The 18,318-nt window shown below is 45.5% G+C and overlaps 1 protein-coding gene across 3 annotated transcripts in view; it reads left to right on the forward strand.

Annotated features, from left to right (window-relative positions):
* The window catches only part of NTRK3 (neurotrophic receptor tyrosine kinase 3), a 406,414-nt gene that overhangs the window by 350,460 nt on the left and 37,636 nt on the right, over positions 1-18,318 (forward strand). Inside the window, exon 17 of one of the 3 annotated variants that reach the window (XM_021083214.1) lies at positions 2,064-2,138. Within the exon in view, the coding sequence (XP_020938873.1) occupies positions 2,064-2,138 (75 nt within the window). 3 annotated transcript variants of the gene reach the window in all.

Raw genomic sequence — 18,318 nt, forward strand, 5'->3', positions numbered from 1 at the left:
TAGTGACACCTCACTCCATGATCTATTCCCCCTTCTAGGCATTCTTGACCTCTTCCATTGGTTTCTTTCCTTCTCATTGGAGGTTCCAGGACTGCCATTTTAGACACCTACTTTTAGAACCTTACATACTCACATGGTTATAATCCCTTCTTGCTTTTATGCAGCAGCTGTTTGAATTTAGCCTCTACTTCTTTTTGATCGCTTAATCTGTAAGACTATGGAGAGTTCATTGGCAATTAAAACTTGGCTTGTTGGAGATAAAACTCACCAAGTTGATCTACTTCTCAAACAGGTACTCTTCAGCAGTCTGTTGGCGTGAACAAAATCTTTTGGGGAGGTTCCCAAAAGAACCTGAACCTGTCTCTTCATCATTTATAGGTAATCCTCACCAAATCCTGCTGTGTTGTTCTTCTCTGCACCTCAGCATCACTTGTTCTTTGGATGTTGGCAAGAATGGTCCTAATTCACACACTGATCAGATCAACGCTTGGACCAGCCCCTGCACCTTCAGTCCCAGAGGCATCCAACCCATCCTCTTCAAACTTCTCATCATTCCACCTGCTTTTTTAAAGCCTTGAGAAAATACTCATTTCTCAAAAACATGCATTTCTCGCCCTGCCCTACAAGGCCCTTGAGCATTCTGCCAGTCTTCTTCCTGGCCCCTCCCAGAAGAAACCCCCAAAGTCCCACCCAGGCAGCCTGTCTCCCATCCCACAGTGGCACCCATCCCACAGTGGCACTTGCTCACTTCCATTTTTACATGAGGACCTCTTCATCAGGTTGCTAGGGCTACCATAACAAAGTTCCACAGAAGTGCAAGGTTAAGGTGTCAGCAGGGCGGGTTTCTTTGGAGGCCTCTCCTCCTGAATTCTCCCTGTCTTCACATCCTTTCCCTCTGTACACGTCTCTGTTCAAATCTCTTCTAAGGACACCAGTCCTATTGGATTAGGGCCCACACTGATGATCCCTTTTAACCTTAATTACTTCATTAAAGACCCTATCTCCACATCTAGTCATATTGTGAGGTACTGGAAATTAGAACTTAAACATAAGAATTTGGGGAGGGTGCAGAATTCAGCTCATCACATCTCTTCCCAACTTCACATGTGTTCTTTCTCTTATCTCTCTCTTCGTTTTTTCTCTCTGTCTGTTCTTCACTGCCATCAAAATCCAGTGATGCCCATTTCATTGTCTTCACAGGATAATTTCCTTGGCATCACCCTATTGGTTTACACACAGGTGTGTTGCTTCATGAATGTGCTTCTTCTTCAGGTCATTCCTACGCTTCTCTGCCTCTGGTTTGACTGAGAGCAAGGACTATGTCTTTTGTCCACAGCTCTTGATTTGGGATGTGCTTGAGAAATGCCATTGCTAAGTTACCATAAATCTCTTCTGTAAGGCAGCCTAACACACCCCTTCCTCTGACTTCTCAAGAGCCCTTTTGAGGGAAATGGCTTTTTCCCAAGTAGTGCCAGGGGAGATCCATGGTGATTCTGTTGACAGCAAGAAGGAGGAGGGTGAGGCTCCACAGAGATGACATCCCTTCTGCCTCCTTTCCAAATTGGAACAGCAGTTTAGGGCATCTGGGAGAGGAAACGCTAGAATAGTGATGAATTCAGGGGGGCTTCTGCTGAAGACAAATATTTGTTCAAAAGCTCTGGAGAAAGTGCTGTGTCTTGGCCTGGAGGGAGAGCAGTTCTAGATAAGTTCCAGAGTATCAGTTGGCTGAGAGGCTCATCTTGTGAGGAGTAGAAATTTGGACGGAAGCCAGCTAGATCTTGGAGGCTCACAAAGGAGCCGTGTACAAGGTGTGGTGTGATGTTGTGTCTGCCAGCCCATGGACTCCTGGGGGAGGGCAGTTGAGAAGAGTTGACATGGTCAGCCTTTCTCCCTAGTTACTCAGGAGAGGTGTCCGGAAGCTGTGGCCAAGAGAGATGTGTGGTTCAGTTAAAGATATACCCACTTCCCTTCTCCTCCCATCTTTCATCCTTCCATGCTTCCTTCCTGTGCCTTCATCCCTTTCTTCTCTCTTCCCCAACCCCCTCTCCCCCATTCACTGTCAGGAAGGGCCATGCCAGAAGGGCCCACTCAGCGTGTCATGGCAGCGACAGAGGCTAGCAGCATCGGCGGCTTCCACAGTGAGTCTGGATTTCGTTTCTGGGGTCAGGGGGCTGGGCAGGGCAGTCCATACATGAACTGACAGCTTGCAGGCTTTGGAGAGGAACTTCCATGGGTTGGGGCTGCTCCCTACACCTCCTCCCCTGCCTTCTACCATGGGAACATCATTCAACCTTCATGGAAGTTTCCTGCCAAAGCTGTTGATGTGCTTCAGAGGTCTCATGGGCAAGAAGCATGGTGGGGTGTGGAGGGGCCATGATCTGCTAAAATTGGGTGCACATCTGGGAGAGCCACCTGAGTTCAAACGGCTGCCAGGGATTCTGTCCAGGCCTGCGTGCGTAGTGGAGGCTGGAGGCTCTGCATGGAGTGGTTTGGCTGCTTTCTTGCATTTCAGGAAGTGTGACCTTGAGGTTTGAATACACGTTGGGTACCTTTCTCCGTAAGAGACTTCTCTTAAGGAAGTAAGAGTACCACATAGGCTAAGGGTCCAGAAAACTGGAGGTCTCCCCTTTGACTTCAGATGAAGCTTCATCTAAGACCTGTGATGCTCAGGACAATTATTACAGAGCTCTGCTGCTGAGTCATATCCCTGAGTATTTGGTGGGGGGGGAGGTTTTTCCCTTCCCTGTTTTAATTTCTACCATAATTTCTGGAGTGGAGATGGATAGACTGCCGAGTTAGTCAAAGTTCCATCTATCTTGCCTTGATCATCAGACAGAATTGGATGGCTTCCTTGCAGTTTTTTTGCCTCAGGGTGGAGGGGGGCTGTTTCCTTCCCTTTGGGGAGTAGTCCACTTGGGAAAATAGAAGCACAGAATTGGCCTGCCCAATCTTAAAAATCCTGCCCAGACAAGGCAGACACAAGTCCTTCTTACCACCTGGAGAAGATTTCCCAGAGGCCAGATGCTGTTTGCAAACATTCACTTGGTATGCTTAGTTCATTTGAGTGAGAAGCCTCTGGTTTCTATTACATGACATTATCCTGATGGCAGCCTTATGGGCAGGTGCACAGGGATGATTTTACAATTCCATTCGTTTCTCTCGTGATTTGGTTAGAGAGGTAAATTAAGCATAGCCTCCCAGGTCCTCTTAGGATCCTGTTTTTATAGGTATCTCTTCTTGGCACTGTTACCAGTAAAGGCATTAACATTTAGGATTTTTCAATGCTAACAGCTGTGTAGAGCTAGAGTTTATCAGAATATATTTGCCAGTCTTGTGAGAATTTTGAAAGCAGGACTGTTCAAAGAGATTAATCACCCTCTTCTCATGCTTTTAAAACATCATATGTGTTTCATTCACATCAGGGTAAAAGCTTAGTTTCAGGAGTTGATTGGTTTAATTAAACTATCAAATTGGGCAAATCTACTAATTAAGTTCAACAAGCATTTATTATTAATCAACTGTATGTATTTGATTGTCTAACCTTGGACATCTCAGAGAATGAGAAGAGAGGCTACTAATAATTAAATAGACATCACAGGCATAAACTGGGACCTTCCCTGAGAAATTGGGACATATGGTCACTCTATTTATGCACTGTGAACTGCTCTAGGTGCCAGGAATATAACTGTGAATAAAACACACAAATCTCTGCCCTTAGTAAGGGAGACAGAAAATTAAAATAAAGTAAAATATATTGTATGCCTGAGAATAATAGGTCCTTAGGAGAAAAATAAAGCAGAGCGGAGAAGAAGAAATATTTGGTGATAGTAGTGGGGGTAGGTGTTGTGTGTGTGTGTGTGTGTGTGCATGTGTGTACATGAGCGCACACACATACAATTTTATATAGGGAGGTCAAAGCAATTGAGTTTCCTAGACACTATAATGTATTTCAATTTATTTAGTTTGTTTAATTTAACCAAGGAAGGCATTAATGGCCTGGCTAAACTTTTTATGAAACAAGTCAGATCTGGAAATTTTGTGTCCAAAGTAAGGGAAAATACAAACTTCAGAAAGACCAAAAAAAAAAAAAAAAAAAAAAGAATTGGGGAGGGAGAATCATGGCATTGGAGGCATACCTTGTCTGTTTGATAGGTTTCATCTCAAACTAACATCACTGAGAGGGCATCAGGAGGTGAATAAGGCTGTGGCTTTATCCTCTTGGGGAGCATCTTCATAGAAAGACCCTCTATCTGTGACATACTGGCCACTCAGGATAACTCAAGCCTTTCTCTTCCATCCAGTGTACTTGGGGTAATAGTCAGGCACTTTGAGTTAATTTATTTAATCTATACTGCTCCCATGAAAAAGTGATCATAGTCTTACTTTAGGGATTAGAACACTGATGCATAAACATGGAACTAGAGAAGAGTGCAGCCAGGATTTAAACCCAGGTCAAACTAAATCTGATATCCTGCCTTTATCAGTTAGCCTTTGTATCCATCCACAGATATCAGTTAGCTGGAAGTCATAGAAAGAAAAGGATTTGCTGGGTTACCCCAGGGTCCTGAGAATAGGCTGATGTGCATGGCTGGATCAGGAGCAGAACGTGTGTTAGTTGGCTGTCAATGTCTTTGCTGATTGTGCATGAGAGTACAGCCACTTCTGCTGCTTCTCCATATGTCATTGTCCTGGGGAATGGGGATAGGCACAGGGCCATTGGGAGGGCATGAGAGCAAGTCTTCCTGTTGTGGCATCCATCCTAGGCCAGGTGGAGCTTGACCTCAGTGCGTCCTGGGCTCCTGGGTTTCATGCACGTTGGAAGGAGGGATGGTGCATGGGTCTCTGTATGGATCATGGGGTGGGGAGAAGGCATGCAGACATCTAAGACCACACAAAGATTTTTCAACAGGGGTTTGAGTGCAGAGTTAGTGTGAAGAGAATCCTAAATTCCCTGCCTGCCTTTGTGAATGGAACCCACAGACTGACCATATCCAGTCATGGGACTGCTATTAGCAAGAAGCAGGGTGTCTCAGGACCACATCTTATTATGGTTATACTTAACATTGATACTATACTACTCTGTGACCTTGTATTTATTTGTAATGTACGTTTACATACTGTCCAGAAAAAAATTAAGTAGAATCTGATTTTATACATAAGACAGGCTCTGGCTAATGTTCTGTGGCAAGCAAATTACTGATTATGAGCACCAGAGAGAGCTGCTGTAGCAAAGTGAGGAGTTATCTGGGCATATCCAATAACCCTCTCCTATTTTCCGTTTATGCTAGAGGAGGATCTTCCTACCTGTGATGCAGTTATTTCTTTGGACTTCTGTAAAATATTTATCCAGAGGTCTCAATCCATGTCAAGGCAATGTCTCTTTAGTTTCACAATATGTGTCACACGGATAGAGAGAAGTTATTACTCTGTCATTTACCACGGATTTTCTTTACCATCACAATGTCAGCGTCACTTAAGAATATACTCCAGGCACTTGACTGTCCCACACTGTGGTCTTGTAGCTATTGGATTACAGATGCCCCCATCAAATCCTGGTTCTTTACTGCTTATAGCCTATTATCTAGTTTCCCTCCATCACTCTGAAACTCAGGGGCTAAGGAGAAAAGCATCATTCATCTTCCTCCATAGGACACTCTTCTCTGACTTATCTCTGAGTCCCCTCCCTGGCAAAAAGAAGCAAGCAAACAAACTACCTTTTCTTCTAAAATATTAACCCGTTTCAGCATCAAATGACTTCTCTATTCTACATCCATGTGCTCTGTGGAGTATCAGTTTGAAAAAGGGGTAAAGATTAGGAATGTCTACTTATATTTTAAGCTGACAAGGACAGTCCATCTTTTCCCTGATTATATATGGCCCACCCTGCCACTCACACATGTGAAATATTTTATTTTATTGTATTTTATTTATTTTATTTTATTTTATTTTATCATTTATTTTTGCTTTTTAGGGCCACACCCCAGCATATGGAGTTTCCCAGGCCAGGGGTCAAATCAGAGCTACAGCTGCTGGCCTACACCACAGCCACAACACCAGATCTGAGATGCATTTTCGACCTATATCACAGCTCATGGCAATGCCGGATCCTTAACCCATTGAGCAAGGCCAGGGATTGAACCCACAACCTCATGGCTCCTAGTAGGATTCATTACCCCTATTCCATGACAGGAACTCCAAAATATTTTAGAAGTGACTTAATTGCTGCAAGAAGGACATTGCCTAAGTCTGAGAGGGTGCACGATCACAGGTGGGTCCCAGTCCAGGAACCTGCTTAGAGACCCCAGGCACCCAACTTTTACATGCTGGGAGCCTGAGGGCAGATTTCCCAAACGAACGTAATTTTTCTTTTCTTTTTTTCTATTTTTTAATAGAGTTGATTTACAAAGTTTTGCCAGTTTATGCTATATAGAAAAGTTACTCAGTTATACATATATGTACCTTCTTTTTAAATATTCTTTTCCATCATGGTCTATCCCAGGAGATTGGCTATAGTTCCCTATGCATAAGTCTGTACCCAATTTTTCTAATTAACCCCAAAACACGTACTTGTCTCTTGGCATGCCCAAGATACACAAGAAGAATTTTTTCACCTTCTCTCTACATGTTGGTGTTTTTAGCAATCATGGGTGGAGGTCATGGATATTCTCTAATATCCTAATTAGAGAATATCCTAAATGGCACTAGGACTTTGATGGAGTCTAAATACAGCATAGTTTAACAGCCTGGAAATTGTGGGATGTGATTTTCCACCTCTTCCTTGCTATCTCAAATTTTGCAACTCAAGAGAGCTAAGATTAGCCTTTGAGCAGGGAGCCTAATACCCTCCCTTTTGGGAATTGCCTCAGTTATGCAGCAGCTCCTGTCCTCCTAAGTTCAGGGAAACTTCCTGTGTTCCCAGGGACAGTCCTGCAGATTTATCGGGAGATAGGGACTTTACTCATTAGAAGGTAAATCACCTTTGAGCTTCTAGTTCCCTTAGCATTTTGCTCTCTGATGATTGGAAAATAGATGTCTCTGATCAGAGCAATCCTCCAGAACAGTATACTGAGAGTTGCCTGAAATGGGGTGGGACGAGGGCTATGGGAGCCAGAGGGAAGAGGACAGAGAAGGACGGGAAATCATCTGGTTGTGCCATCTGGGACCATTGCTCTTTAGGAAAGAGGCCCTAGGAGTTCCCATCATGGCACAGAAAAAACAAATCCAACTAGGAACCATGAGGTTGCGGGTTTGATTCCTCACCTCACTTAGTGGGTTAAGGATCCGGTGTTGCCGCGAGCTGTGGTGTAGGTCACAGGTACATCCCGCATCTGGCATTGCTGTGGCTGTGGCATAGGCCAGAGGCTACAGCTCCAATTAGACCCCTAGCCGGGAACCTCCATATGCCATGGGTGCAGCCCTAAAAAGACAAAAAGACAAAAAAAAAAGGAAAGAGGCCCTAGTCTTTGTGATGGCTTCTATACTCCTTGTTCTGGATCTTTCTGGATCTTATCTCCGAAGTTGACCAAGTCCATTTATTTCCACAATTCTTTGGGGACAAATGATTCCTGGGAAATCCATGCATCTGGAAGGACTGTGACAGGGCCTCCTGTCTGGAGAGGCTGGTGGCTGTAACCAAGTTTCTGCCATCTCCATTGCCTGTGTATGCTGGGCCGTTCCTACCTCTCTTGAGCAGTAGCTAGTTCCTCTGACTTTTGCCACCTCCTCCCATTCTGGCACTTGTGGCTAACCCAATGGAGGGTCCACGTCTAATGTGACCTCCTGCAAATGCCCTGGTATCTGGCAGGTGTAGCCCCGCAAGGAAAGCTTTCTGTTCAGGTGCTGGTCTCAGAGCTGCACGTTTGTAAACTGTGTCCCTGTGATGTTTTGAGGCTGGTGATGCCCTGTCATGTGGGTGCTACCACGCAGAGCAGGAGAGGAGAAAAGAGAAAAAGCACTTGGTGGGTGAGAGAGAGAAGGCATATTGTGATTCCACTGTGGCTAGGAGACTGGTTTCTACCTGGGTCTCTGGGATCTGTCAGAGTCTTTCTTCTTAGGTTCATTTCTAGAAACAGACATTTTATTCCTAGAAATAGAGGAGAACTTAAGAGTTGAATTTTCCAGCGTTGGATCAAGATTCTTTCAGCTACAAGTGACAGAAAACTTAATCCAAAGCAAAGAGGCAGCATATTGTCTCAATAATCACAAAATCCAGATTTAGGACTTATTTCTGGATGACTTCATTCTAAGACCCAGCTAAGTCACCAGGCTTTACATGTGTTCCCAGCTCTCTCCCTCCATCCTTCTCATCTCTGCTCAGCCTTCCCCCCATCCCTCCATTTCTCTCTGCCTTCCTCTTTTTTCACTGGAGACAATGATCTTGGAGAAAGAGATGTTAATGGGAAATAGATTTCCCAACAATCAAGGCTAACAAATTTTGAAAATCATGATGATGTGTGCTGTAGCAGCTGAACAGATTATCTGGGACCTAGATGGTCACTAACAAAGTCTAGTCTTCGTCAGGAAGGCCTTTTCATGGGGAGCCCAGATGAAATAATCAGTGTCGCCTCTACAGGAATCAGGACAGGCATCACCCAGAGTAAAGCTGCAGAGCGAAGACAGATGACACAAGCTCATGACGGACTGCTTTTTCCAGTTTGTCTACAAGGAGGAACATGTCATTTTTATGAGCATTCTCTGTGCCCAGGTCGGCTCCCATCTTCCTTTATGGCATGGGCAGATTTACATATTTCTGAATGAAAATCCTCTTGATCTTTTATGGATGTTTTTATAGAAATCAAATTCTGGGATTTCTATCACCTTTTCCAAAATGTCTCACAATTTTTATGCCTTAAAACTTTCTTACCAGTGAGTTTTCCTTCAACTTGGAAATGCTTAAGAATACACTCTGACTTGGGGATGCAAAAGAACCTTGGTTTTAGAATCAGAGTAATCTAGGTGTGAGGCTTGGATCTTTCACTCTTCAGCCTTTTGAACTCACATAAATTGCTTAACCTCTTCCTCCATCCCTCTATCCCTCTCTTCATCTATGCAATTCTTTTGATGATAATCATTTCCAGAGCCAAGGCACATTAGAAGAGTGGATGAAATGGAACATTTTAACTCACTTATCATAGATCCTGGTCCAGTGTAAACACTCAATAAATTGTTATTCTGTATCTTTGTTCACTGGGACAAGGTTACCATCTCAGCCCTAACCTTGAAAAACTGGAAGAATCTCTAACTCTGTTATAGCGAAGACCAAAGTTTTAAATAAACTAAGACAAGGGCACTGTTCTTGAGGCTCTGCTTTGGGGGACTCACCAAATGACCCTGAGTAAGATATTTCATCCCAGTCTCATTAGCCTAGAAACAATAAGTCCACTTACCCTTATCCTCTTTCTGTGCTTTTGGAAACATGAATGCATGCAACTTAGTAGGAAGCCTTTAAAAAAAAAACAAAAACAAAAAACAAAACAAAACAAAAAAACCATTCAACTGTGATTACTAGCTTAGCATTTAAGACTTTCTCCTGGGTTCATCCTCAGAGCAGGCTTCCCCTTCCTTTTGACCTTGAGCGAAAAGCCAAGAGGTAGGGCTTGTTTATAAAGGGAGAAGGAGCAGCCCACAGCTGCAGGCCTCAGATGATGGCCTGGGATGCCAGATGCTGTGTGGAGGAACAGCTTCTCCATCCCTTTCATCTGAGATTATCCTTGGCTCACACCCTGCTCTGCAAAAGGCACCCCAGGATCCAGTTGCAGAGTGGTGGGTTGTGTGGACTAGTGGGTCTCAGAACTCTAACCTTCTCCCAGAGCTGGGAGGGGCATCCAGAGGTTATCCAGTCTTTGTTTCACCGAATCACTCTGCGTTTTGGAACTGGATGACACCTCCAAGTCAGCTAGCCCAACTCTTCGCTCACTCTACCACTTTTATAAATGAGAACAGAGAGGCCCAGGGATGAGCCAGGTGGTATGATGTAAACCTAAGGCAGGGCCCTAGAGCTCCCAAGTTCTGGCCTATTGCTCTTCTTGGCCTACATGCAACACACACACACACCTCACACAACTCTGCCAAGGCCACTGATGTTGAGAAGGACCTTGAGATGAGCTTTTGTTCAGAGCTCTTGGTATATTGATTCAGATTTTAAAAATGTTTTGTTCTGGGCAATCTCACGTAATTTGCAAGTGGAGAGGAACTTAGGAATTCTCTGGACTGACTATGTCTTTATTACAGATGTGAATGTTGAGACCAAAGGGAAGCCCAGGTGCCAAAGCTGCAGGGTGACACAGTGGTAGAACTGGGACAAAAACTCAGATAGTCTGAGTCTCAATCCAGTGCTCTTCCCTCTGGATTCCAAGGCTTCCCTCGGTGTCAGAGCTTTTTTCCCACTGCCTTCCTTCCAGGATGCTGGAGAGGACCCTAGTTACTGAAAGGGCTGTGTGGCTGGGTTAATCAACATTCTTTTCCCCTGGAATTTCACAGGGAAAGGGATAACTAAGGCCACGTGAAGCATAAAAATAGTAGTGGTTATAACTTACATTGAGAATCACTTTGCAGTTCATAGGGTGATTCAGCTGCCGCAGGCTTTCCTGAGAACTTAACCCTTTGACTAAGTTGAATCCCCACCTTTCAATGGAGGATTTTATCCACCGTTTCATATTTGTGGTCCTTGAAGAGATCTAGCAAGGGGTCTGTGAGCTCTCTCCACTCAGGCACTAAATGTCCTGCCTTTAGAGTTGAAAGATTTTATTTTATGACTCAGAAGGATCCCACTTTCCACAGGGTAAAAAGGGACATTCAGTTCTCCGGAAAGCACTGGGTGTGTGAAACATTGCATAGTGTTCACCTTCTTGCTCTAGTTGGAACTGCTCCAGCTGTTATTCAGTGGAGGGATTGGAAGTTGAGCTCCAGCTCAGAGAAGTGAGATAAGGCAGCCTCTAGTCTAAGGAGGGGTTGCGTATTTTTTATGTCAGGTCCCATGAGTTTCTTCCAAATTCCCTTTGCCTAGGGACCTAGCCATTGATGGTAGGTTTCTGCTCTGGTATGTATTGTTTACTGAAGTAATTAAAATATGCAAAATGTTCCCTGTCCCCCATTTTGTGCTTCTTCCCCAGCCACTTCTGGCATTTTTTGTTGGCAGTTAATAAAACAAAAGGGGGGCCCAGAGGCCCAAGTCTCCCTCTAGCTAGAATGATTAATTTGGAGTGGTTTGGAAGTAGCAGATTTTACCTCGAGCTACAGCCGTGCCTTTCTGGCTGATCTGTTCAACCTGCGCTAAACCCTGTAACCCGTTTAGCAAATGCTTTATTAAAGGCACAGGGCAAGTGGAGGGAGGGAAGAGAAAGAAGGCAAGGGTTTGGTTTGCATATTACGGCAGCACAAAACCAAAAAAAGACTCCTTATTTCAGGGAAGCCTTGCACTGAAAGAGCCATACTTAAGGACACTTGAAATTTACTTCCTAATCCAGCTTAATGCCTTTTCACCACCAATACTCCATCTAAACCTACACATAGAAATTCAAAACCTACTTATTCCCCTATATTATCTAAATCCTAGGTGTTAAGGATGCTTCTTACAAATATTTATAGATAGCAATATTACTAGCACAACCGTAGCAACTATTGGGGCATTACTTGCTAACATGTATTGAGGTTCACCATGTGCTGGGCATTGTGGCTAAATGCTTTACGTGGATTATTTTATTTAATCCTCAAGGTCATTTTTGGAAGTAAATACCAGTGGATGTTTAACATATGGGGAAAATGAGGCTCAGAGAACTTAAGTGATTTCCCAAGGTGACATGGCTATTGTGACTTTGTGTCCGACCCTGTGGCAATGTTATACATCTTTGCTGTAAGTTCTGGTTAAGGGCAGAGCCACCATCTGTTCCCTTTGTGGGGACCTGTTTTTGCACCCAGCAGCTTTTCTAATGGGAAATTTTGTTAGAGTGTGCAGAGTTTGTTAGAGGCTTCAGGGCTTGCCTCAATTTACCTCTCCGCCAGCCCAGACACACAGCTAACCTGCAGTTTCCAACCTGTGGCCCAGATAGAGGAGAGATGCCTGAACCACACACGCCATAACCCAGCAGTTCTCATAGCAAAGGATAAGGGGAGACCACAGCTGGTGAACCTCTTTTAGAGACAGTTCATAAGCTGCCCCTAATGATGGCAGGTGTCAGACCAGCACAGAAATCCCATCTTCGTGGGAAATGCTCCACATCAGCGTTTTCAAGGGTCGTCTCCTGCTACTGGTTAGGCTTTATAAACATGCTATAATTAGTCCTTACAAATTCTGAGATAAACAAAGAGAAAGAGCACCAAACAGAGGCTATTTGAAGATTTTTTTTTTTGCAACAGCTGATTTGGGACCCCAGCAATGGATGGTTGAGAAGTTTCTCCCACGACCAAGGCATACATGAGAGCTTCACAAAAACAGACTTTACAAATGGCAGGTCAAGTGTGCCTGACTGTTGGAACCTTATAATATGAGGGGTAAAGTCTTCAGTTAAAAGGCCACATAGGAGTTCCTGTTGTGGCGCAGCGGAAATGAATCGGACTAGTATCCATGAGGTTGTGAGTTCGATCTCTGGCCTCCCTTAGTGGGTTAAGGATCCAGCGCTGCCATGAGCTGTGGTGTAGGTCGCAGATGTGGCTCAGATCCCTCGTTGCTGTGGCTGAGGCATAGGCCAGCAGCTGCAGTGCCGATTCAATTCCTAGCCTGGGAACATCCACATGCCATGGATGTGGCCCCAAATAACAACAACAGCAGCAGCAGCAACAATAATAGTAATAGTAATAAAAAGAAGGCCACATAATATCTCCATTCTTAACATGTGTATGTACACACACATGTACACACACAAACATAATGAGAGAAGGGAATGTGACAAGATGTATTATAACAAGATTTGTATCCAGGAGGTGTTTTATGGTTGGATTATCTTCATTAATTGATTCTAACTGATTACATATTACTTTCACAAAAAATAAAACCAGTCTCATTTCAAAATTCAAAAAGAAAGAAGGCTGCACAGTCTCTCCTCTCATTCAAAGCTTAAGAAGGGAGCATTCAACCTGAGCATGTCTAGAGATAAGGCCTCAGTGCTTTCCAGGGAGGATGTGCCAGCGATTATTAGAAAAGCTCTTTCTCACAGGGAGCCATCGTGTACATCTTCTCTCTGTTCACCACGGCACTCGGATGGAAGGCCCAGGCTCAGAAGATGACAGAATAAAACTAGAATCGTGGTTAAAGAATTCAATGCTCTTGTCTTAGGGCTGGTGGGATATTCAATCAATAGGAACTATTATTGCTATTGTTATTAATGTCGCTGAGGCGAGAGGACAAGATGGCGGAGGAGTAGGGGGACACGCTCGCCCTCTCCCACAAACACAACAAAAAAAGCACATCTACAGAAGAAATGACTCGCACAGAACAACAACCAATCGCTGGCAGAGGAACCTAAACTCCAATAACGGCAAGAAGTTCGTGACATTATTGGGCAGAACGGGAGAAAAGAGGAGAGTGAGAGAAGGTGAATCCGAGCGGGACGGGCGCTCCTGAAAGGGAACTGCGGAGGAGAAAGGGATCCCGCACCCTGGAAAGTCTCCTACCGGGGGAAAGATCAAACGAACCGGAGGAATCTCCAGATGCAGAGAAGAGTGTAGCAGTAAGTCGGAGTACGGAAAAAAGATCAAGAACCCAACGGACCATCTGAACTACGGGCACAGTCACCAAAAATTGAGACGCCTGGGTGGGGGCTGGGCACCGAATCCTCGGCTCCAGAGGTTAGTCCCCGGGAAAGGGCAGGGGGACGCCTGGGTGGGGGCTGGGCACCGAGACCTCAGCTCTGAAGGTTGGTCCCCGAGAGGGGGCCGGGGGACGCCTGGGTTGGGGCTGGGCACCGAGACCTCGCCTCCGAAGGTTAGTCCCCAAGAAAGGGCCGGGGGACGCCTGGTGGGGGGGCTGGGCACCGAGACCTCGGCTCCAGAGATTAGTCCCCGGGCTAGGGGGGCGGGGAAGAGCGGAAACTGCTTGGGAGGTCTCTAAACCATTTGACGGGGCAGAGACTGCCTGGGAGACTAGAAAACAAAGCTGTCGCAGAGGAAGGGAGCAATACTCTAGGGGCGGGGAAGTGGAAAGCCGCCTCAGAGGGAACCTGGGAGAAGAGCCTGGTCTGCGCCCGTGCTGGGGAGGGGAGAGAAGAAGGGGTGGGTCCCCATAGAATACCCCCCACGCCACAGCAAGCTTACAGGCCCGCTAGCTAGCAGAAAGCTGTGCTTCCCAGTGCATTCCCTCCCCCACCCCCGCCACCCCCTATGCTCTCGCCGAACCTGGGGCTGCCTGCCATCCAGGAGGGCTGGCCTCAACAATTGCCTGAAGCCTACCACCGCAGGGCTCTCCCTGCACAGGCCTGCTTGCCCTTTGGAGGGGCTACACTTCCACAGAGCAGCACCAAACACCACCAGCCCCCTAGAAAAGGCCTGCAGCCCAGAAAAGCTAGAACAAGCCTAGCCAGGCCGTGAATAGATCGACCTAATTCTCCGACGGTTTTTCTGAGACGGGCTCCCCCGGGGAGGAGCCTCTTGAGTCTCCAAGGGCCTTGCTACACGCCCAAGACCCCAGGGGGTGCTAAGACCTAGTGGACCAGCTGCATAGGACTGCCAGCTCCAGGCAGGACCCCCTGCAGCCCAGAAAAGCTGCAACAAGCCTGGCCGAATTGGGAAAAGATCTCAGACGGTCTTTCTGAGTCGGGCTGTCCTGGGGAGGAGCCTCTTGAGTCTCCAAGGGCCCTGCTACCCGCCCAAGACCCCAAGGGGTGCTGAGACCTAGTGGACCAGCTGCATAGGACTGCCAGCTCCAGGCAGGACCCCCTGCAGCCCAGAAAAGCTGCAACAAGCCTGGCCGAATCGGGAAAAGATCTCAGACGGTCTTTCTGAGTCGGGCTGTCCTGGGGAGGAGCCTCTTGAGTCTCCAAGGGCCCTGCTACCCGCCCAAGACCCCAGGGGGTGCTGAGACCTAGTGGACCAGCTGCATAGGACTGCCAGCTCCAGGCAGGACCCCCTGCAGCCCAGAAAAGCTGCAACAAGCCTGGCCGACTTGGGAAAAGATCTCAGACGGTCTTTCTGAGTCGGGCTGTCCTGGGGAGGAGCCTCTTGAGCCTCCAAGGGCCCTGCTACCTGCCCAAGACCCCAAGGGGTGCTGAGACCTAGTGGACCAGCTGCATAGGACTGCCAGCTCCAGGCAGGACCCCCTGCAGCCCAGAAAAGCTGCAACAAGCCTGGCCGACTTGGGAAAAGATCTCAGACGGTCTTTCTGAGTCGGGCTGCCCTGGGGAGGAGCCTCTTGAGCCTCCAAGGGCCCTGCTACCCGCCCAAGACCCCAAGGGGTGCTGAGACCTAGTGGACCAGCTGCATAGGACTGCCAGCTCCAGGCAGGACCCCCTGCAGCCCAGAAAAGCTGCAACAAGACTGGCCGACTTGGGAAAAGATCTCAGACGGTCTTTCTGAGTCGGGCTGTCCTGGGGAGGAGCCTCTTGAGCCTCCAAGGGCCCTGCTACCCGCCCAAGACCCCAGGGGGTGCTGAGACCTAGTGGACCAGCTGCATAGGACTGCCAGCTCCAGGCAGGACCCCCTGCAGCCCAGAAAAGCTGCAACAAGCCTGGCCGACTTGGGAAAAGATCTCAGACGGTCTTTCTGAGTCGGGCTGTTCTGGGGAGGAGCCTCTTGAGTCTCCAAAGGCCCTGCTACCCGCCCAAGACCCCAAGGGGTGCTGAGACCTAGTGGACCAGCTGCATAGGACTGCCAGCTCCAGGCAGGACCCCCTGCAGCCCAGAAAAGCTACAACAAGCCTGGCGGAATCGGGAAAAGATCTCAGACGGTCTTTCTGAGTCGGGCTGCCCTGGGGAGGAACCTCTTGAGTCTCCAAGGGCCCTGCTACCCGCCCAAGACCCCAGGGGGTGCTGAGAACCAAGTGAAATCTGCTACCATCGTGGGGTGGACCTCCCAGTCCTGTCTGCCCTCAGGAAGTCCTCCTTTGCTTCAAAGAAACACTGTTAGTCCCATCAACACTCCAGAAAAGCCACACTGCCTCAAAAAAAGATTGACCAACAACGACAGCCCTCAGGAAATATTCCAGGGCAGTGACAAGGCAAACACTACCCGATAACGGAGAGTACAACTCCCTCAGGAGAAAGAAGACAACAAGCAAGATGAAGAAGCTGAGAAACCACCCCCAGTCAAACCAACAGGAGAACTCACCTAAAACAGTCAACAATGAAACTGATCTCTGCAGTCTGACAGACCTGGAGTTCAAAAGAGAAATAGTGAAAATACTGAAGGAATTAAGAGAAGATATGAACAGCAATGCAGATACCCTCAGAAAGGAGCTAGAAAATATAAGGAGGAGCCAAGAAAAACTAGAACATTCATTTGCAGAGATGCAAACTGAACTAGGGGCAGTAAAAACCAGAATGAATAATGCAGAAGAACGAATCAGTGATATGGAAGATAGAATAATGGAAATCACTCAATCTGGTCAACAGACAGAAAACCGAATCAAAAAACTGGAAAGCAATATAAGAGACCTATGGGATAATATAAAACGGGCCAATCTACGCATAATAGGAATTCCAGAAGGAGTAGAAAAAGATAAAGGAATGGAAAATATATTTGAAGAAATTATCGCTGGAAACTTCCCAAATCTAAAGGATACTGGATTCAAGATACAAGAAGCACAGAGGGCCCCAAACAAACTGAACCCAAACAGACCCACACCAAGACACATCATAATAAAAATGGCAAAAGTTAGTGATAAAGAGAGGATCCTAAAGGCAGCAAGAGAAAAACAGAATGTTACCTACAAGGGAACCCCCATAAGAATATCAGCTGATTTCTCTACAGAAACACTACAGGCCAGGAGGGAATGGCAAGAGATATTTAAAGTGCTCAAAGGAAAAAATATGCAACCTAGAATACTTTATCCAGCAAGAATATCATTTAAAATAGAAGGGGAAATAAAAATTTTTCCCAACAAACAAAAACTTAAAGAATACAGCAACACAAAACCCAGGTTAAAGGAAATATTGAAAGGGCTTCTCTAAACCAAAAAGAAAGGAAGGAAAGGGAAGAAAAAAGAAAAGAAAAAAAAAAAAAGAAGAAGAAGAAGAAGAGGAAGAACTAGGACTGAGGAAGATACAATCAGAGAGCAGTCACTCAAATAAGCCAGCATACAGATTTAATCATGAACATGCTTCAAACAAAATAAAATTAAAAAGAAAAAAATAAAAGAGTCATCAAAACCATAAAATGTGGGCAAGGGATGTTAGGAGGTAAATAATCCTTTTTGTTTGTATGTATGTCTCTCTTCTTAATTTTAATATAATAATGAAGTGTTTGAACTTACAGGACCATCAGGCTAAAACACACAATTATGGGAAGGGGTTAGCATACTTAAAAAACAGGGCAACCACAAGCCAAAACCAAATATTGCATTTGCAAAAAATGAAAAAAAAAAATACACTCAAGCAGATAATAACAGGAGACCATCCAACCAAAAAAAAAAAAAAAAAAAAAAGAAGAATGGAGAACCATAGAATCAACTGGAACACGAGGATCAAATGGCAATAAATAATCATCTATCAATTATCACCTTAAATGTCAATGGACTGAATGCCCCAATCAAAAGACACAGAATGGCTGAGTGGATAAAACGGCAAAAACCTTCAATATGCTGCCTACAAGAAACTCACCTTAGGACAAAAGATACATATAGATTGAAAGTGAAAGGCTGGGGAAAAGTATTTCATGCCAATAGACATGACAGAAAAGCAGGAGTTGCAACGCTCATATCAGACAAAATAGACTTTAAAACAAAAGACATAAAGAAAGACAAAGAAGGACACTATTTAATGATTAAGGGATCCATCCAAGGAGAGGATGTTACTATCATCAACATATATGCCCCAAACATAGGAGCACCCAGATACATACAACAAATATTAACAGACATAAAGGGAGATATTGATGAGAATACAATCATAGTAGGAGACCTAAATACCCCCTCACATCAATGGACAGATCCTCTAGACAGAAAACCAATAAAGCAACAGAGATCCTAAAGGAAACAATAGAAAAGTTAGACTTAATTGATATCTTCAGGACACTACATCCAAAAAAATCAGAATACACATTCTTCTCAAATGCTCATGGAACATTCTCAAGAATCGACCACATATTGGGACATAAAGCGAATCTCAATAAATTTAGGAGCATAGAAATTATCTCAAGTATCTTCTCTGACCACAATGCCATGAAATTAGAAAT

The sequence above is a fragment of the Sus scrofa genome, chromosome 1 (genome assembly GCF_000003025.6).
Source record: "Sus scrofa isolate TJ Tabasco breed Duroc chromosome 1, Sscrofa11.1, whole genome shotgun sequence".
NCBI lineage: Eukaryota > Metazoa > Chordata > Mammalia > Artiodactyla > Suidae > Sus > Sus scrofa.